The 21796-nt window shown below is 44.7% G+C and overlaps 1 protein-coding gene across 1 annotated transcript in view; it reads right to left on the bottom strand.

Moving 5' to 3' along the window:
• The window catches only part of lama1 (laminin subunit alpha 1), a 295280-nt gene that overhangs the window by 214197 nt on the left and 59287 nt on the right, over window positions 1-21796 (bottom strand). The window contains exons 2-3 of the mRNA XM_033019870.1: window positions 14362-14532; window positions 12760-12872 (exon numbers count right to left, since the gene is read on the bottom strand). Coding sequence (XP_032875761.1) covers window positions 12760-12872; window positions 14362-14532 — 284 coding nt within the window. The remainder of the gene's footprint in view (window positions 1-12759; window positions 12873-14361; window positions 14533-21796) is intronic.

Raw genomic sequence — 21796 nt, 5'->3', positions numbered from 1 at the left:
GACTCGATTGTAATCATGTGTACCATTTCCGCTGACTGGTTAGCACGTAACGAAAGCCTTTCACTGTACCTTGGTCCACGTGACAATATACTAAACTAAAATAAATTATACTTATCTTGCAAAATTGAATCATGTCTTTCCCAATCCTGTCACAGGGACAGAATATACCTTTCCCCTACTTGACAAAGCTATGTGCAATTCCTTCCATTCATTAAATAAGCACCATTCAGCCCCAACATTCAAATAAAAAAAGGCTTGTCACGTTTGGCCTGTTCCGGTGGTCACACTGACAACCATTGAACTGACTGGATTGTCACATATCTGGTTCAAAGTTAACATGCTGAGTGCAGTTAACAGCACAGCAGCAAACATGGCACTTCACTGCTGTTCAACCCTGGCAACATCAGCAAACCTGAAACCTGGTTCACAGCAAATGAATGTGCAATTAGGCATCACACGGCTTTATCCACGTACTCAACAAAAAAAGCAGCAATGCGTAAAGTAATTAGAAAACATGCCGGTGCTGGCAAAAGACAGCCACCAACCTGTGAATAAGCTGTTCGGGGGGGGGGGGGGGTGGTGGAGAAAAGGAACAGCATGTTATGTCTTTCCGGTTAGCTTATTTACCACCAAGTATCTGCTAAATATTGTAAATGGTTCGAGCTGCCGCCTCACAGCGCCAGAGACCTGGGGTTCGATCCTCACCTTGGGTGCTGACTGTATGGAGTTCGCACGCTCTCCCTGTGGCCACATGGGTTTCCTCCCACAACCCAAAGACGTACGGATTTGCAGGTTAATTAACAGAGAAAATGGTCCGAAAAATGTAGGGAATGGATTGGAAAGTGAGATAACATAGCACTAGTGTGAACGTGTGATTGGTCGATGGTCGGCATACCCTCGGTGGGCCAAGGGGCCAGTTTCCATGCTGCATTTCTAAACTAAACCAAAATTGAAAGAAGTGCATATGTAGGAGATTTAAGTATCTTATTATCACTGCCAGTGAATATTGATGGCAAGACACACTTTGAGATGTTACAGAGATTGAATTCAATAACGTTCATTGGGCTTGTTTCATTCCCTAAATTTAGCTGTGCTGGTTTTCATGTCCTCTTGATGAGGACAGAGACATACGTAACTGCAGGTTGTTGGAATCTGGTACCAAAAACAAGCTGCTGGATAAAATGAGCAGGTTCAGCTGCATCTGTGGAGAAACCCAGGCAACATTCTAGTAAATCTCCTCTGTACTCCCTCTATTTTGTTGACATCTTTCCTATAATTTGGCGACCAAAATTGTACACCATACTCCAGAATTGGCCTCACCAATGCCTTGTACAATTTTAACATTACATCTCATCTTCAATACTCAATGCTCTGATTTATAAAGGCCAGCACACCAAAAGCTTTCTTTACCACCCTATCTACATGAGAACACCAAAAGCTTTCTTTACCACCCACCTTCAGGGAACTTTGCACAGTTATTCCTAGATCCCTCTGTTCAACCGCATTCGTCAATTCGCTACCATTTACCATGTACGTCCTATTTTGATTTGTCCTGCCAAGATGTAGCACCTCACACTTATCAGCATTAAACTCCATCTGCCATCTTTCTGCCCACTTCCAAATTGCCTAAATCTCTCTGTAGACTTTGAAAATTACTTCATTATCCACAACACCACCTATCTTAGTATCATCTGCATACTTACTAATCCAATTTACCACACCATCATCTAGATCATTGATGTATATAACAAACAACAGTGGACCCAACACAGATCCCTGAGGCACCCCACTAGTCACCGGCCTCCAACCTGACAAACAGTTATCCACCATTACACTCTGGCATCTCCCATTCAGCCACTGTTGAATCCATCTTGCTACTCCACTATTAATACCCAACAATTGAACCTTCTTAACCAACCTTCCATGTGGAACCTTGTCAAAGGCCTTACTGAAGTCCATATAGACAACATCCACCGCTTTACCCTCATCAATTTCCCTAGTAACCTCTTCAAAAAATTCAAGAAGTTTAGACCTTCCAGGCACAAATCCATGTTGACTGTTCCTAATCAGACACTGTTTATCCAGATGATGATATATTATCTCTAAGTATCCTTTCCATTAATTTGCCCATCTACTTGTTTCCCTTACCTCACATAATTCAATATCCTTCTCCTTGGTGAATACCGAAGAAAATAAATTGTTCAATATCTCCCCATCTCTTTTGGTTCTGCAGATAGCTGTCCACTCTGACTCTAATGGACAAATTTTATCCCTCGTTATCCTTTTGCTATTAATATAACTGTAGAAATCCTTTGGATTTACTTTCACCTTACTTGCCAAAGCAACCTCATATCTTCTTTTAGCTTTTCTAATTTCTTTCTTAAGATTCTTTTTCCATTCTTTATACTCCTCAAGCACCTCATTTACTCCATGCTGCCTATAATTATTGTAGCTCTCTCTTTTTCCGAACCGTGTCCAATTTCCCTTGAAAACCATAGCTCTTTCCAATTATTATTCTTTCCTTTCAACCGAACAGGGACATAAAGATTCTGTACTCTTAAAATTTCACCTTTAAATATCCTCCATTTCTCTACTACATCCTTCCCATAAAACAAAATGTCCCAATTCACTCCTTTTAAATCCTTTCGCATCTCCTCAAAGTTAGCCTTTCTCCAATCAAAAATCTCAACCCTTGGTCCCCATAACCATTGTCACCCGGACTAATCAAGAATCTATCTATCGCTGCCTTAAAAATATCCATTGACTTGACCTTCATAGTCTTCTGTGGCAAATTCCACAGATTCACCACCTTCTGACTAAAGAAATTCCCCCTCATCTCCTTCCTAAAGGAATATCCTTTAATTCTGAGGTTATAACTCATGATCCTAGACTCAGAATTAAATCAGTGAGATTGAGAGGTGTGGCAGAGGGTGTGGGGGGGGGGGGGGGGGGGGGGGGGGGGCGATAGTTGGAACCAAGATGATGGGACTGGGTGCAGGTTGGAAAAGAAGAACAAAGGGAGAGAGAACATGGATGGACTGGTGGGAGTGGAAAACAAACATACAGGGAACCAAAATAATTAAGTGAACAGTGACACTTGGAATGTTCTGTTATTTATGAAGTCCTACATTCATAGTCATACAGGATGGCAACAGGTCCTTCAGCCAAACTTGCCTTCCCGACCAAGATCCCCATCTACCCTAGTCCCACCGGCCTGGGTTTGGCCCATATCCTTCTCAACTTTTCCTATCCATGTACCTGTACAAGTATCTTTCAAATGAGAACAGTTTATGCCTCAACTGCCTCCTCTGACAGCTTGTTTCATATACCCACTACCCTTTGTGTGAAAAAAGTTGCCCCTCAAGTTCCTATTAAATCTTTCTCCTCTCACCTGAAACCTTTGTCCTCTGGTTCTTCATTCCCCAACTCTGGTTAAAACGACTGTGGATTCACCCTGCCCATTCCCCTCATGATCTTATACACCGCTATAGGATCACCCCTCATCCTCCTGCGCTCCAAGGAATAAAGTCATATCCTCGCCCCCCCCCCCTCCCTATTTATTTTGCAAATTTTATGAACAGAGCATATTTTTGTAAAAATAAACTGGGAGTTCCCTGAGGTAAAGAGGCCAACGCCTCAAAATGACCAGGGTCTCTTTGCACACTGGTGTGGGTGGGACATTGTTGCTTTCCAATGATCAGTCACGCAAGATCCAAAACCAATCTTGGCACTGTCTTTCTTGCCTCACTAGCACCAGTATTCAATGCAAGATTTTGCATGTTGGAAGGAACTGCAGATACTGGTTTACACCAAAAATAGACACAGAATGCTGGAGTAACTCAGCAGGACTCATCTTGGAGAGAAGAAATGGGACGTTTCGGGTCAAGACCCTTTAACAAACTCTGTCTCATATGATTTTATGCACAGAATTTAGATGAAAGTTACACTCACATGAAAGCAAGAGGGTAAAGGGATATTTTGCTGCAACCTGCCTGGCTAGTCTTTAACATTGCCAATCAATGCAATGAGGGACAGGTCCTGGGTTAAACAGCAGTTCAGCTGCATTAATTGGCTTCAGAGGCCCTGGGCTGGAGAAGGCGAGGGAAACAAATTAAACTGGAGCCCTGCAATTCATGGCCACCTAATGAAATCGAATGCCGGTCCTGCTGTAAAGACACCAATGACCAAACTGCTCCAACTCATTAAAACAGATCAAAGAGATGTCTTTCAACTGACCAGCCTGAACAGGCCTTTGAAAGGTCACAAGCAGAACTGCAATAATCAAAACCAAAATCCTTCAACAATGTTCCTTTCTAAATGCTCAGTGATACCAGCCCATGGTATCTGGTGCCAGCAATTTACTTACTTTAATACATATTCAATGATTTTTCAGAAACAATCAGCCGACAATACATGGTAATCTTTCCGCAATCAAATTGAGCATGATTATGCCGGTTTTGGAAGTTTAAAAGCACAAGGACTCAGTTGAGATATTTCTCACTAGTCTGCAGTGAATGCTACTTTGATCCGCTTGCTGATGGGCGTCACAGCCAAACACTGTTTCATTTAATAACTAAACGACTATCATGGGCACACATCAAAGCCCACGTGTAATGGAACACGTAGACCATCATTAACCAGGCCTCCAGGCACTCTCTACAGCTGTTACTTTCACAGCCATTCAAAGGCTCTTCAGGTTCTGTCGAAAGAAACATCTCAAATTTCTGCATTAATCACAAGATAAAGATGTCAGATAGTTCTGTCAGGAGTGTGCACTCCAGCATTGCATGCCGCACACTACATTATATTCAAATATTTCCAGCTGCATTTTGGAATGTCTCTGGGCCACATTCGCTAAACAAAATTGCCAGATAAGGGTTGTGGTGATGTCTCAATGAATAGGAATTTTACTCCTACCATCGGGAAGAAGGCATAGGAGTCTGAAGACTGTGTTCACCAGGTTCAAGAATTGCTTCTTCCCAACAACCATAAGGCACTTGAGCACAACATTAATCGAAGAACTATGATCTGCCTTGGGTTGCACTAAATACTTTGAGCTTTCATCTTTGCACTAGTATTAGGGTTACTAATTTATTTGATTTTTTAAATTATATGTTATATGTGCACGTTGTGTTACCGGCCTGTTTCATTGTTCCATTGTCAGCACAGAGCAATTAAACACACTTGATTCTTGAATTAAGAAACAAATAGCATGAAGGCAAATCTCTGGCAGGTTGAAGATTTTTCCCCCACAATTAGAAGAATAGAAATTAGAAATAAAGAAGTGCAGATGCTGGTTAAAAAGAAAGACACAACGCGCTGGAGTAACTCAGCAGGTCAGGCAGAATCTCTGGAGAACATGGATAGGTGATGTTTCGGGTTGTGACCGAGTCTGAAGAAGGGTCCTGACTCGAACCGTCACCAATCCATGTTCTCCAGAGTCATTGACTGACCCGTTGAGTTACATCAGGACTTTGCGGCTCCTTTATAATTCGAAATTCCATGTGAATATGTCATCAATGTTCAACTTTAATGATAATCATAACATACCAGTTCCAGTCAAAGTTCAAACACTGGCTCAACCTACGCAGGAAGCTCAATGTTGCATTGAGCCGATTGACAATTGTTTCCCAAAGTTGGTGAATTCATCACTGGAAGGCAGCAGGAGGGGAATTCAGAGCTGTCAAGTTTTGTCAGAGCATTTCAGTATTCTAGTACCTGAAAATCAGTATTTTTCTGAGGAAATCAGTATTTTTATGCGGTGCCATTTTGCTGATAAAAATGTTTTTTTTTAATGTGCGGTCATGCCCATGTAAGAGTACAAGAATGCACAACTTTGCGACCAATTGACATGTCTTCCATGCACCTTACTTGACAGTGCATTCATTGCCATCTCTATGTATACTGCTGTTTGAACGGCTGCTTCCTGCTTTTAGCACCAGATGATGATGTAGAAGCCATTTAGGAAGCCTCCCTCTCTCTCTCTCTCCCTCCTTACTCTCTCCCTCCCTCTCTCCATCCCTCTCACCCTCCCTCCCTCTCTCCACCCCTTCCCTTTCCCTCCCTCTCTCTTCCTCCCCCTTCCTTTTTTCCTCCCTCCCTCTTTTATTCCCTCCCTCCCTCTCTCTCTCCCCCCCTCCTTCTCACCCTCCCCTCTCCATCCTCTCCGTCTCTCCACCCCTCCCACTCTCCACCCCTCCCTCTCTCCCCCTTGAACCCACCCACCGTTCTGTAAAATCAAAGCCAATCCCAATGTAACTGCAATCCCACTGGTAACCTTTCACCACTAGGCTTATCCAGAATTCTCCAACTGCCTGAAAAATAATCAATGGCTCGACTTCCACTGAGAAAGAGAATTCCAAACTCATTGTTATACGAGAATTTTCCTGAACAGTCTGTGACCCATAGCGCTGTGGCCATAGCGCTATGTGTAAAGCCCATAGCACTATGTTTAAAGCCCATAGCGCTCCAGCCGGTAGCGCTATATTTAGAAACCACAGCGCACAGCCAACAGCTCTTCATTTAAATTCCCATGCGTTAAACTGACAGTGCTCGGTTTAAACCTGGAGCGGGACAGGCAGCGATTCTGGAGAGAAGGAATGGGTGACGTTTCTGGTCGAGACCCTTCTTCAGACTGAACTGAACTCCGTATTAAACACAAAATCGTGACAGGTAATAGGACACAGGGTGAGGGAGGGGGTGTTTTGAAAGGCAGCTGGTTGGGATAAAGGCTAAGAAAGCCTTTTCTTAGTCTTTGAGAACAAAGACAAGAAAGGAAGGAAGAAGATGTGAGACAGATTTCTAGAGTTGCGGATTGTAAAGATGCGGATTATTGCCATCTGTCACCTCCCAACAATGACAAAAGTTCCCATGTAACAGTGCTGTCAGACAATGGCCTTAACTCAAGCTACCCCTGGTGAAAAAGTAGATCCATGTGTTGAAATAGCTGCCAAACAAACATCTTTGGTCTGTGTGTAGGATGGAACTGCAGAAGCTGGTTTAAACCGAAGATGGACCAAAATGCTGGAGTAACTCAGCGGGTCAGGCAGCATCTCTGGAGAAAATGAATATGTAAAGTTTTGGATTGAGACCCTTCTTCAGACTAAGAGTCAAGGGAAAAGGAAATGAGATATATATGGTGATATAGAGAGATATAGAAACATAGAAACATAGAAAATAGGTGCAGGAGTAGGCCATTCGGCCCTTCGAGCCTGCACCGCCATTCAATATGATCATGGCTGATCATCCAACTCAGATGACCCATATAGAGCAAATGAATGAAAGATATGCAAAAAGGTAATGATCAAGAAATGAACCACTGGTGGCTGTGGGCTAGGTGTTAATGAGTTATACAGACAATGAAATTCACTGGGACGACAGTGAAACTAGTACAACGACTAAGGTTTTAGTGATGTATTGCATACCGGGATATTTTATATCGAAGTAACGTGAGTGACCACGTGAAGAGCTGCTTGCCGTCAATGCGTCGACGCATGGCGCGGGAATCGGAGCAGTTCGAAACTGCTCTGGCAGGTAAGCCAAATTTGTCTTCAGGAACGGGCCGCTGGGGTCAGCGGGCCCAGAGTAGCTGACGGGCGCAACCTGTGTGGTTGCCGCCGTGGGAGCTCCGAACGGGAGCAGACGGCCGGATTTGGAGGCCGCCATGGAGGCTCCGTAAGGAGTTGGCGGCGAGGCTGCCGGCGCGGCCAGGTTAGCGATCGCTGCAAAAGATTAGCAGCAGCTGGTGGTTTTAAAAATAGCCACGGCCAGGATAGCGACCGCCAGGTAAGCTCAGCTGCCATAGTTCCTACCAATTTTAAACACAGATGCTGCCGGCTGAGGCACCATTCGCTGTAGAGCAGCGTATAGTGTATGCGCTATTCATAGGGCAGTTATAAATAGAGCTGGTAGTTTTTAATAGCGGTTGCTGCTTGGTCACGTTTGTGACTACCGTAGCAGATAGGATACAAAGGACATATATTATCTCATACATCAAATGGTGTAGTGAAATTTGACTTGACATTGCGGCACAGAATGGGGCTCCACTGGAGCTGGCGGCTGTTCGGAGCATCTTACGGGCAATGCCTGTACAGATTAATGCTCTATAAAAGGGAGTCAGCCAGAGGCCTGAGGAGGCAAGGCCTGGATCAGGGTTGCGTTCTATTTCCTCCCCTAAGAAACTCCATTGAGGCTCCAGAAAGGAGCTCCTGGCTTTGGAAGCCTTTTTTGAGCTGTGTCTATCAGACACCTGTGGAGCAATACCTGGTGCAGGGTTGCGACATGATAATTTCCACTCAGTAGAGGGGACTGTTGGAGATTCTTTCATAAGAGACTCCAACTATGTGGATATCGATAAAGCAGTCGAATCTCTGATCTAATGGGGATATGCTTTTTTTAAATCATGTGAACAAACTATGCTCCGTGTACCGAGCGGCTTAACAAGCGGCTCCAGCCATTCGCCTGTGACAACTCCTGGCAGGGTTGCAGTATTTCTCCCACTCTGTCTAGGGGAGTATCGGAAAGTGGTGACTCTGATTACGATGCCGGCTCGACCGGGTCATATGGGGGACAGAGGCCTGAGGAAGCAACACCTGGTTCAGGGTTGTGCTCTATTTCCTCCCCTGAAATACTCCATTGAGGCTCCAGAACGGGAGCAAGGACTCGGAGGCACTGGCAGGCCCAACCTGTCTGGTAAGTACCATAAATAACCATTTATACCAGCAGAGTACCACGGCAGTGCGGAAAGCCGGTCTGCACAGCTAGTTCCGATTCGGCTCCTAGAGGGAGCAGTTTGGCAACCCCGAGTCGGGGCAAAGCCAAAGCCAAGTCTGTGAGACAAGTCCTGTCGGACGATTCGGGACAAGAGGATTCTGTCCCCACATCTATGGCAGATGTGATTGGCCGTTTGTCTCAATTGGAACATCTGATGGATCAGATGGTGGCACAAAATATGCTCCATGTTATGGAGGCATGCACAGGCAGTTCGAGCCATACGTCTATGGCAACACCTGGTACAGGGTTGCAATATTCCTCCCACTCGGATGAAGAGAGTGTCCGAGATGGTGGCACAAAATATGCTCCCTGTTACGGAGGCATGCATAGGCAGTTCGAGTCATACGCCTGTGGCAACACCTGGTTTCAGGGTTGCAGTATTTCGCCCACTCTGTCGAGGGTAGTGTCGGAGATCAGTATGGAGCTGACTCCAAACATGAGTATGTGCCTGAATCCCATGCTTTAATGCATGATGTACGAGAGTCGCATAAGGAAGAGCTGCCTGCTCTTGCCTCTAAATTTGTTATTCCCTCGGGGACGGGCAAGCCACGACAAGAGGAGTTGGCCAGTAGCATCAGCTACCTAACATCACACCAGCTCAAGGCATGGCAAGCATGGGGCTGAAGATGTGGTCAGACAGGGTCTGCAAATGGAACTTCGCTGAAGCTCCAACAAGCAGGTCAACCCGGGTTCAGAGACGCTGGCAGGTAAGGTCTCTTTATTAACCTCCGTAAAACTCCGGAATGGAGCAGTCTGTCGGCCCAGGTTTGGATTTACTGACAGCATGGGCTGTCTAGTATCTTTTCACTGTCTTTGGAGTAGACAGATTAATGCAGAGACATTGGCAGGGTGCCTTGCATACTAACCTATGTAATTTCCAAGTAGGAACAGCTTGGTTACCCTGGTTCAGGCTGGCCACATGGATCATATTGACCAGGGAAGCACTGCCTCAACAGCTGTGATTGATATTATCAGGCTGCTCAGTAGAGGGAAGTAGTTGAAGTCTCCCTCAACACGTTTAAATTTCTGCTCAGTTAGTGGATATGCCAGTTCGTTGAAAACATCATTGCCATCCTCTCTGGGTTAGGTAGCTACGAGCAGGAAGCCGGTCTGGCATATAGTATTTTTATCTGACCTGCAGGTCATGTTGTGAATCAAAAATGTATATATAATCTGCAGGCTCTCAATACCAGTATTCCTGATTGACTGGCTGGTCGAAGAGATTGTGTTGCTCAGACAGGTGGTTTCAGGAGGTTGCTCAGACAGGAGGACTGCGAAGTAATTCCTGGCACAGGCTTACATTATGCTAAATTCCACTCTGAGGAAGAACGTTGAGGATTTGTGGTGACTCTCATAGTCAAGAGTTGACAGGGAACTCGTATTCCCACATCAAGTGGATATGTGTTTCAGTTCTAGTCATAAGGTTCTGATCATATGTTATCAGCAAAATGTATGAATAACTAGATAATGCAACTTCCGCGGCAAGAGAAGCCAAAAAATGTTCCATCCGTATGGTCAATAGAGGAACAGTGGTTCCAAGTGGAATCAGTGACTACTCACAGAGGATGAGTAGTCTGCCCAAGAACAAGAGGGGTATATTTCTGATATTTCTTAAGATTACAGAAATGTGGAGCATGCCAAATCAGGTTAGGATTTGGCTAATCTGATCATGTGTTTGGTTGCCCAGTTTGAGACGGATGATTGGCTTTCAGCAATTTAGCTCATTCAGAGAATCGATCTTGAAGATGCATACTTTGCCATATCTATACACAAGAGGCAAAGATATACCTGGTGTTTTGATAACAAAGCCAGTGGTGGAAGCTAATGCTGCCCTATTCAGATCAAAGGGCATAGTGTCATCGAGTTTTTAGATGATATGCAAAATTTGCAGCTGATAAAACTTAGGGGTTTATCAGTAGATACCTCTTACGATATTAAGGATGAGGCAACATGAAATTTAATAGTGCCAACTTTGCCTATTCATTTAGGCCATGGTAGACGGCTGAAGCAGCTCCTATTTACTCGGTCACGAGTGATGGCTGGTGCAGCATTTTTTCTCGGGCAGCTAGCTCTGCACGATTGTATGGGAAGTTTGTGAACAAAATATGTGAGTTACTTTTAAACGGAAGTAACAGGTTTGTGTTGCTTTTAGTTTGGGCTTAGAGAAGCAATTATGTGATAGCACAATTGACATTGCTTGTGCTGCTTTGTCATTCTCTAAAGTCCCATAAGATTGGTTATTCACCCGCTGTTCATTAATGTTATGCAGGGTGTCTTTTATATGACCGCTCTAAAAGCCTACACTCATTGTAGTGTGCAATGTATATCAGTAAATTATTATGTAGATATTCATCTACTGTATTCCTAATGAGAGCAGTATCTTTTAAGTTGATTATGCTTTTAGCAACTGATTTCAGCAAAAAGAACAGTCTTTACTCAATCTCTGGCTCGGTCTCTGGGTCATAACTGACATTAGGGTAGCTTGTTATTGGAATGATCTCATAAGCAAAATGGGCATGATTGCGTACATTTGGAGTTGACAGCATACCCACCAGAGCAGAGATTGGGGGTGTTATTAGGTAGACAAGTACACTGAGATTGCTAGTACCTATGAGATGGAAGATCGTTCTTTATTGTTATTTAATAGTCTGTCAAGTGATGGCTGATGGCTCATTAGCAGCCAATAGAATGGATATTTCCCTTTCATCATACAGCAAGAGGCTTACATAGTGCGTGTTAATAAATTATAAAATTTGGTTGAATATGTCTGGATATTTGCTGATAGAATTCTGAACATGACTGTTGCATGACTTATTGTCTAACTCAAAGTCAATTGGGACTATGATCCGGTTAAGAGCAATGGCCATGTATGCAAGTTAGCATCATGGTATTAATAACCCATGTTTTCTACCATTAATGGTTTATCTGTTTAAGTGTTTCACACACAGATTGGGTTACTGCATGAAACCACATAGCTTTGAAATCTTCACATAGTCACTCACGTGACTTCGATATAAAATAGAAAGATTAAACGAAAACTTACCGTTTGAAGTTTGATCTTTATTTTATGAGAAGTTGAAGTGAGGGAATACCTGCCCTCCACTCCCAACTCTACTTCTCATAAAGATCATTCGGTAATTCTAAGGTCGTTAATCTTTCTATAGCTTAAGTTCAGCAACTAGTCTATGGTTTCATACAGCTGCTCTGAAGATTGATGCGCATGCGGCTGGCGAGCTCTTCACGTATTCCCTCACTTCAACTTCTCATAAAATAAAGATCAAACTTCAAACGGTAAGTTCTCATTTAATCTTTCTATTTTGCAGCACAATGCCCTTCCGAACCAAGACTGTGAGGTTGTGTGTTAGTTGGAAAATGCCATCATACCCGAGAAGTTCAACGATTTTCAAAATGTATTTTTAACTTTGGATTTTGATAGCTACGGTTGCTTAAAGACAGGTATTGATCCAATTATCTACTCTATCTATTTCATCAGAGTGTAGCCAAATATGACCGAATTCTCCTTACAAGCCACATCTCACTGCATCCTAATGTTACTAACATAATGTTGAGCATTATGTACAATGTTCGCAGTAATTGTTGAAACACTGAGAAAATATGTCTTGACAATGATAAAACCGAAGCTTTAAGAACATTGAAATATCCAGAAGATATAAAAGACATGCAGGTATAGGGCCATCTTGTTCACCACCCCGGCCCATCATTGTGTACAATGCTGTAGAGGCCAATCTGTACCTCTACAAATCCTCTAATTCATTTAGGGTTCAAAGAGCCATCAATCCCAGTCTAGAATATTCTGCATGAATGAACAATCACAGTCCTATAGAGTAGAGAATTGCAAAGAGTCATATCTCGTGGCACAAAATAAGTTCTTCTCATCGCAGGCCTAAAGAGAAGATTACATTGAGATTCCTCATTGGAGTTCCTCCATCACCACATGTCATGTAAGGATTGTTTCTTTCTCCTCACCTGTCTCAGATCCAGGGTAATTGTCACCCAGTGGAATTGTCTGCCGTTCTGGATACTGGGACTCTGCCACCAATTGTTGGTTCCATCAATAGCACTCGTAATTGGATGCCGTTCTGCAGAAACAGACACAAGGAAAGAAAAGGATTCACATTACTTACAGTCTGAAGAAGGGTTTCGGCCCGAAACGTTGCCTATTTCCTTCGCTCCATAGATGCTTCTGCACCCGCTGAGTTTCTCCAGCATTTTTATGTACCTCACATTACTTATAGTTTTCTACACCCTCAGTCTGCTATTGACCCTACTCCATTTGCGTGGCTCACTTCAATTGCAGAAGATAAGGTCTTATATTATCTGCCCATCTTGTCAGAGCCCATCTTATGGGTCACAATTTAGGTTGGCACAGTGACGCAGTGGTATCGTTGCTGTCTTATGCCCCTGTCCCACTTAGGAAACCTGAACGGAAATCTCTGGAGACTTTGTGCCCCACCCAAGGTTTCTGTGCGGTTCCCGGAGGTTGCAGGTGGTTGCCGGAGGTTGTAGGTAGTGGAAGCAGGTAGGGAGACTGACAAAAACCTCCAGGAACCTCCGGGAACCGCACGGAAACCTTGGGTGGGGCGCAAAGTCTCCAGAGGTTTCCGTTCAGGTTTCCTAAGTAGGATAGGGGCATTACAGTACCCGACACCCAGGTTCGATCCTGACTATGAGTGCTGTCTGTATGGAATTTGTACATTCTCCTTGTAACCTCGTGGGTTTTCACCGGGTGCCCCTGTTTGTCCCCATGCTCCAAAGACATACAGGGATGTAGGTTAATTGTCTTTGGTTAAATTATCCCTAGTGCTTGGTTAGTGTACTAACTGGCCGGCACGGACTTGGTGGGCCAAAGGTCCTGTTTCCGCGTTGTATCTCTAAATTCTAAAGTCTAGAAGATAATAACTAGAACAATCTCCTCTCACAGTAGAACCCAAGGGATGGAAAAAATGACGTATCCATAATAACATACGGGTGAGATCCACCGGAATATTTCTTGATGGATTACATCATGTTGATTTTCTAATGGGTGTTAGTGAACAAAATCGCAGACGTGTCGTAAATCCTCCTTTTTCCAAGAGTTCACATAGGCTTAACATTGAGAATTGTAGCTCTCAAACATTTTCCTCTACCCAACAAGACAAATAAGCATTCTATAATTAACTGCTCCAGGGGGCGGCATGGTGGCGTAGCGGTAGAGTTGCTGGCTTACAGCACCGGAGACCCGGGTTCGATCACGACTATGGGGGCTGTCTGTACGGAGTTTTCAAGTTCTCCCCGTGACCACGCAGGTTTTCGCTGAGATCTTCGGTTTCCTCCCACACTCCAAAGACGTACAGGTTTGTAGGCTAATTGGCTTGGTATGATTGTCCATAGGATAATTAGTGTGTGGGGATCGCTGGTCGGCACGGACTGGGTGGGCCGAATGGCCTGTTTCCGAGCTGTATCTCTAAAGTAAACTAAACTAAAGTAACAATCAAAAAGCCTTGTAAGAGTGGGCGAGACACCAATTGCTACTTGGAAGTTGTGGGATAGGTCACCACACCCTGTTTGGTCGCACACACACACACATACCTTTCAGGTTTGCGCTGTTCAGGTCACAGATGCGACACTGAGGGTTGCGTATTGGCCGCCCAGGAACGTGCTCCACCAACTTGCAGTACATCTCAGGCCCATTCTCACCGCAGGTTGCATTAGTGGAGATGACAGCATTGCTGGCAAGGTTCAGGATGGCTGGGAAAAGACCTGATGAAAGAAAAACAAATGAGCTTAGGACCCAGTTACCAAAAGACATCAAATCATAACCGCAATCTAAAACTATCTGAAGCGTGTGTTTAACAGAAACAAAATTCCAGTGTGCAGGAATTATCCTATTTATTATTTATAGGAATTAAGATGTACTTGGAAAACAAAAAACAGAATAATGTTTCAAACACAACCACGACGTATTGGAAACGTTACAAAATAGTACATGTTGTAAACTTGCATTAAAACATAATGCTGAAGATACTCAGCTGGTCGAGCACAGGGCCTATGAGAGGGGGGTGCATGGAGTACATCATACCCGGGTCTGGGGTCCAAAAGGGGGCCTGGGAGCCAAAAGAGGGGGGCCGGTAATTTCCGGAAATCTCAGAAAATGTTTGCATATATTTTGTGAAGACTATCATTCACATTTTGTGTGAGCCTACATAGTTTTGTATATCGTAATTCGTAGAAATTATGATCCATAATAAAGCCGGGAATATTAACTAGCGGGTGTATGTTTGGGGTAACCTAATTAAAAAGGGGGGAGAGGGAAGAGGAAGACCCATCACTACTGATGGGTCTTCCCTGTAGGAGGGGGGGGGGGGGGGGGAGCACTAGGACCCAGTAGAGACAGACCACATGCTGTCGGCATCGTGGAGATTGTGGGCCTAGTGCTGCGCCTGGAACTGGTGAGGTGACGGCTCTGGCCTGCTGGTGGCTGGTGGAGAGGCGATCGTCGGCGGAGTCGCCGGTGGAGGTCCGTGGGGTTCTGGAGTAGAGATACGGGTCGGCAACAGCAGCATCGGTGGCTTTCTGAAGACAGTGGCTGCGGTGGCCCCACCCGGGGAAGTGGCGACAGTCGCGGGCTGCAGTTTCGGTGGTCTGGGCCTGGGTTTGGCCGGGAAAGTGGTGAGGGTCGGAGAGAAGTGGGTGTTGTTGCTGCTCCTCGTGTTGGCCAACTCGGCCTCGTGGTGGTCGGACAGGAGGCGACGAGATCCAGTGGTGGAGCTCCGGGTCTGTGGGCGGTGGAGTCAAGGAGTGTCGGTGGAGGGACCGGTCTGGAGTGGATGTGTGTGTGTGTGTGTGTGTGTGTGTGTGTGTAGATTGTGTTGGTGTGTGTGTGTGTGTGTGTGTGGGTGGGTGTGTGTGTGTGTGTGTGTGTGTGTGTGTGTGGGGGGGGGGTGGATGTGTGGGTGGGTGGGTGTGTGGGGGTGTGGGGTAGGTGTGTGTGTGTGGGTAGGTGTGTGAGTGGGTGTGTGAGTGGGGGGATGTTGGTGTGTGTGTGTGGTGGGTGTGGTGTGTGTGTGTGTGGGTGGGGGAGTGTGTGGTGGGTGGGTGTGTGTGTGGGTGTGGTGGGTAGGTGTGTGTATGTGGTGGTGTGTGGTGGTGTGTGAGTGGTGAGTGTGAGTGGTGTGGGTGAGTGGTGTGGGTGGTGTGTGTGTGGACAGGTGTGTGGGTAGGTGTGTGAGTGGGTGAGTGTGAGTGGGTGCGTGTGTGTGTGGGTAGGTGTGGGTGGGTGTGTGTGAGTGGGTGGGTGTGAATGGGTGTGTGGGTGGGTGTGTGTGGGTAGGTGTGTGTGAGTGTGTGTGTGTGTGGGTGTGAGTGGGTGTGTTTTTGGGTGGATGTGTGGGTGGGTGTGGATGTGTGTGTGTGTGGGCGTGTCTGGGTGTGTGTGAGTGCTAACAAAGTACAGAATTGGTGACCTGTTTGCAAATGTTTGTGTTAGCTTAAGTATACCAATAACAATTCCAGCAACAGTAGCTTCTGCAGAGAAGTCATTTGGCAAACTCAAGCTGATTAAGAATTTTGTCTACAGTGTCTCAGGAAGGTCTTGTGGATTTGCCCAGGCTAAGTATTAAACCAAACATTGCCAGAACAATACATTTTCATGCTATGATTCGAAATTTTTCACAAAAAAGGTCAGGAACGCTCTTTATTTAAAGTAAATACTAAGCCTATCTACCTTTTCTTTACTCTTTACTAATAATTATGTCTTCTGATGATCTGATCGGCATTGAAATATAAAAGGATGTTTCAATGTGAATTCTTTCTCCTTATCTATATTGTAGCATAAACAAGATGTTCAAAACAAATGTGCTTTCTTCTCTCTGATCCTTTTATTTTATTTATATGTATTTACATTTATCATGGAGGGAGTATAGGAGCATAAGGCCGCAAATGCAGAAAATCCACAGAGCGCTCCATTCCGCCCCTCTCTCATCTTCCATACCCTTTTTGACCTTACAGGCTACAGCTCATGGCATAAAACCGTAGTGGATAAAAATGGGATGACTAATGGAGCAGGGAAGAGGGTCCGAAATAAACGTTGTACCCACTGATAAAATTCCTCTCAGAGGCCCTGGTCGAGCAGCATCAGTGCAGAGGGAAATCAATAGTGTTTCAAGTTGATAATCTTTCATCATTTGTAAACACTGTTGTATGTAATAACTAAGGTGGCCATACCAGTTTCTGCGACCTGGTTACGAGAAGGATTGCAACGATGTGGTTAAAAGACGGCAGATGCTGGTTTACAAGAAAAGGCACAAAACGTTGGAATAACTCAGCGGGTCAGGCAGCATCTCTGGAGAACATGGATAGGTGATGTTTCGGGTCAGGACCCTTCTGAAAAATCCTTCTTTGGCGCTCAGATTACATTACGCATCACAATCTTGAATTTTAACCTATCTTTTCTTGTGACTAATCAACGATGCAGTTCGAAACAAAAACCTTGATTGTAATCGTTGCTTCACTGTGCAACATTATTTGCTTTGCAGAGATCAGTATACTGGGGTCGGCAAACATTTTCTCCAGCTTATAACCTGTTAGAACATTTGCCTTAAGATATAGAAGAGCAGCCTGGCTGGTCAACGTCTGTTACCCAGTTGAAATTCAGTTCAACCCAAGTGTGCCTGCCAGCTTGCCTCAGAGGAAGTCAGGAGTTTAACAGGGCAGGGAGGGAATATGCAGAGTCATACATTGTTGAATGACACAAGACCTGCTTCTTTCATCTCCGCAACATCGCCAAACTCAGACCCTCTCTCACACCTCCCGCTGCTGAAAGACTCATCCATGCCTTCATCTCCTCCCGACTGGACTATTGCAACTCACTTCTCCTTGGCATCAGCTCCACCTACATCAACCGACTCCAACTGGTCCAGAACGCAGCCGCCCGACTCATCGCCCACACCAAATCCTGGCATCACATCACTCCAGTCCTCAAACAACTTCACTGGCTTCCCATCTCCCACCGGATCACCTACAAAATCCTGATCCTCACCTACAAAGCCCTCCACCATCTCCCCCCCCCCCCCCCCCCCCATATCTCACTGACCTCCTCTCCCCCTACCAACCCTCACGGTCCCTCAGATCCACATCAGCCGGTCTCCTCTCCATCCACAAGTCCAACCTCCGCAGTTTAGGGGACAGAGCCTTCTCCAGGGCAGCTCCCAGGCTCTGCAACTCCCTCCCCCAACTGATCGACAATTCCGTGTCCCTCGCCATCTTCCATTCCCGCCTCAAGACCCATCTATTCACCTCTGCCTATCCTTAGCCCCACGTCCCCCTCCTTTTTCATCTGTGCATTAATTGCCTCATATTGTGTTTTGAATTGAATTCTGTCTTTACTTTGTGTACTAGTCATGTCTCTACTATTTATTTCATTCCCCTTACATGTTTTTCCTCTACCTGCTAAATTTTTTGTAAGGTGTCCTTGAGACTCTTGAAAGGCGCCCATAAATAAAATTTATTATTATTATTATTAAGCATTGGGAGTAATTTTGCCTTTCTAGAGAGTCTGTTAATAGAAACATAATAAATAGGTGCAGGAGTAGGTCATTCGGCCCTTCGAGCCAGCACCGCCATTCAGTATGACCAAGAGTCAAGAGTGTTATATCGTCATATGTCCCAGAATTATGTTGTGTATTATGTCCTTTTTTAATTGTAATGCTGCATGGTAAATTCATTTCACTGCACCTTATGGTGCAACTGACAAATAAATTTGAAACTTTAAATCAGATAGAAGAATGAAATTATTTCTTGCTGCATCACAACAGAATATGTAATCGTAATAAATAATAACAAAAACTCAGAAGAAAAAAAAGAACAAACAATAACATGGGCTGATAATCCAAAATCAGTACCCCATTCCGGCTTTCCGAGTGCAATCCTGACCATGGGTGCTGTCTGTACAGAGTTTGCATATTCTCCCTGTGACTGCATGGGTTTCTCCGGGTGCCCTGGTTTCTTCCCATACTCCAAAGACATGCAGGTTTGTAGGTTAATGGGCTTCTGCAAATAGCCTGAAAACGGTAACGTCCAGGTTCAGCAACAGCTACTTCCCCACAGCCATCAGGCTATTAAACACAACGAATAAGCTATGAGGGTAGACAAAAATGCTGGAGAAACTCAGCGGGTGAGGCAGCATCTCTGGAGCAAAGGAAATAGGCAACGTTTTGGGCCTAAACCTCTTCAGACGGGTTTGAGCTAATAAGCTATGAGCTCTGATTTGCAAAAGACTATTATTATTTGTTATTTTCACTATATTTATTATTTATTGAACTTTTTCTTTTTTTTCCCCCCGTTATATACAATGTTTACATATTCACATATTCTGTTGTGCTGCAGCAAGTAAAAATTTCATTGTCCCGTCTGGAACATATGACAATAAAACACTCTTGACTTTTTTCCCATATCCCTTGATTCTCTTAGCCCTAAGAGCTAAATCTAACTCTCTCTTGAAAATGGTCAATAATTGGTCAACCAGCATGATACGCCCTCATTCATCCTGGTATTAATGTAACGTAGAGCAAAGTATCAATGAGGAAATTAGAGTTTATATAACAATGACATTACTCGTGTGGAACTTTACATATGGAATAGTAGCACCGCGGTAGAGTTGCTGCCTTACAGTGCCAGAGACCCGGGTACAATCCTGACTATGGGTGCTGTCTGTTCAGAGTTTGCATATTCTCCCTGTGACGGCATGGGGTTCTCTGGATGCCCTGGTTTCTTGCCATACTCCAAAGACATGCAGGTTTGTAGGTTATTGGCTTCTGTAAATTATCCCTGGTGTGCAGGATTGAACTAATGTATGGGTGATCGTTGGTCAGTGCGGCCTTGATGGGCTTGTTTTTACCCAGTATCTCTAAATTAACCTAAACTAAACTAAACAAATTAGAATCAATAATGTGGAAGATGACTTGTAGAATGTATGATAGTTTTTCAGATGAGCATATTGTAGTAACAAAAAGAAAGCAAGCTTTGTGTTGTGAAATGAGAAAGGGTTAATTAAGAATCTAGTAGTTAAGGGGCCTTCAGGGAACAGTGATCAGCAAAGCGCAGAGTTTTCAATAAAGACTGAACATGATTTTGTTCACTAAGATCTTACACCTAACAAAAGTCAACTATAAAGGGCTGAGCTGTGAATTGGCTATGGGTGAATGTGAGATATGACGGTAAGCAAGTCAGAGATGGGCAAAAAACAGTGTGTGGGAGAAGACGACAGAAACAAGTGTGACATGGGAGCAAGAGACACAGGCAGAGCGGCCGCCTGTCCCCGACTGTTGCAGCTCGGTGATGCAGGTGGAGAGGTGAGGAGAGAGGGCTCACGGAAATTCCCCGTTCCCACGTGGTCAAAGATGACTGCAGCAGCCGGTAAATCCATGCAGCCAGTCTCCTTGACGCTCAATCGCACAGAGTGTCCCTAAGCTGGGTGCTCAGGTATGGACCTGTATATCCCTTTAATGCATAAAATAGTAAGCCCACAGTGGCGCAGTGGTAAAGTTGCTGCCTTACAGCACCAGACAACTGGGTTTGATCCTGGCTATGGGTGTTGTCTGTATGGAGTTTGTGCGGTTTCCCCCCCACTCCAAAGATGTGCAGGTTTCTAGGTTAATTGGCTTCAGTAAATTGTGCCTAGTGTGTAGGGTAAAACTAGTATATGGGTGACTGCAGTCGGCCTGTTTCCAAAGGGCCTGTTTCCACGCTGTATCTCCGAACTAAATAAACTAAACTGATGACTGGGATTATTTCAGATTTCAGCAAAGAAGAACCAGAACTTGATAAAAGGTACGTTTATACAGCAATGAGCTTGACAAATGGAAATTCAGATTGTAAAAATGGAGTTATTCAAGTAAAAACAGCAAATGTAAGCCCACTATTTATGAAAGGAGGGAGAGGGAGAGCTAGGAATTATAGATCAATCAGCCTGGCATCAGTAGTACAGAAAATGTCAGTATCTAGGACCGGTCCCAGTCATTATGGATTTATGAAAGGAAATATTGTTTGACAAATCTCTTAAGTGTTTTTGACGTTTCAGCAAGCAGAATAGAAAAGGAGGAACTAACGGATGTCTTTGAATTTTTTAGAAAGCCTTCCATAAAGAGCCAAACAAGAGGTTACAGTCAGAGTCATACAGAAAGTAAATAAGCCCCTGCCGCCCAACTTGTCCATCCAAGATGGTGCAAGTAAGTCCATCCCAATTGCCTGCGTTTGGCCCATATCACGGACGAGTGGCACTCAGGCCACTCCCTCCACTCCGATCAGGCAAAAGATATAGAAGTGTGAAAATGCACACCTCCAGATTCAAGGACAGTTTCTTCCCAGCTGTTATCAGAGAACTGACTCATCCTACCACTACTAGAGCAGTGTTGCACTACTATCTACTTCTTTGGTGACCCTCGGACTATCCTTGATTGGACTTTGCTGGCTTTACAGTGGAATTGATAGTAGACTTTAGGAAAGCTCTCCCTCCCCTCACCCCACTCACCATCAACAACACCACAGTCATATCTGTGGAATATTTTAAGTTCCTGGGAACCATCATCTCCAAGGACCTTAAATGGGGGGCTACCATCAACTCCACAGTCAAAAAGGCACAACAGAGGATGTACTTCCTACAGCAGCTGAGGAAGCACAATCTGCCACAGGCAATGATGGTCCAATTCTATACGGCCATCGTAGAGTCTGTCTTCACCTTCTCCATCATGGTCTGGTTTGGCTCAGCCACCAAGCACAACACCCGGAGACTGCAGCGAATCGTCTGATCAGCTGAAAAGGTTATTGGCTGCAATCTTCCCTCCATTGACGAACTATACACTGCAAGGGCCAGGAAGCGAGCGGGTAAGATCATCCCTGATGCCTCTCACCCTGGCCACAAACTCTATGAATCACTTCCCTCTGGAAGGCGACTCCGGACTGTCAAAGCTGCCACAGCCAGACATAAAAAGCTTTTTTCCACGAGTAGTAGCTCTACTCAATAATCAAA

Source organism: Amblyraja radiata, chromosome 4 (assembly GCF_010909765.2).
Source record: "Amblyraja radiata isolate CabotCenter1 chromosome 4, sAmbRad1.1.pri, whole genome shotgun sequence".
Classification (NCBI taxonomy): Eukaryota; Metazoa; Chordata; class Chondrichthyes; order Rajiformes; family Rajidae; genus Amblyraja; species Amblyraja radiata.
Note: the sequence above shows the minus strand (reverse complement) of the source record. Positions and strands in the feature narration are given on the sequence as shown.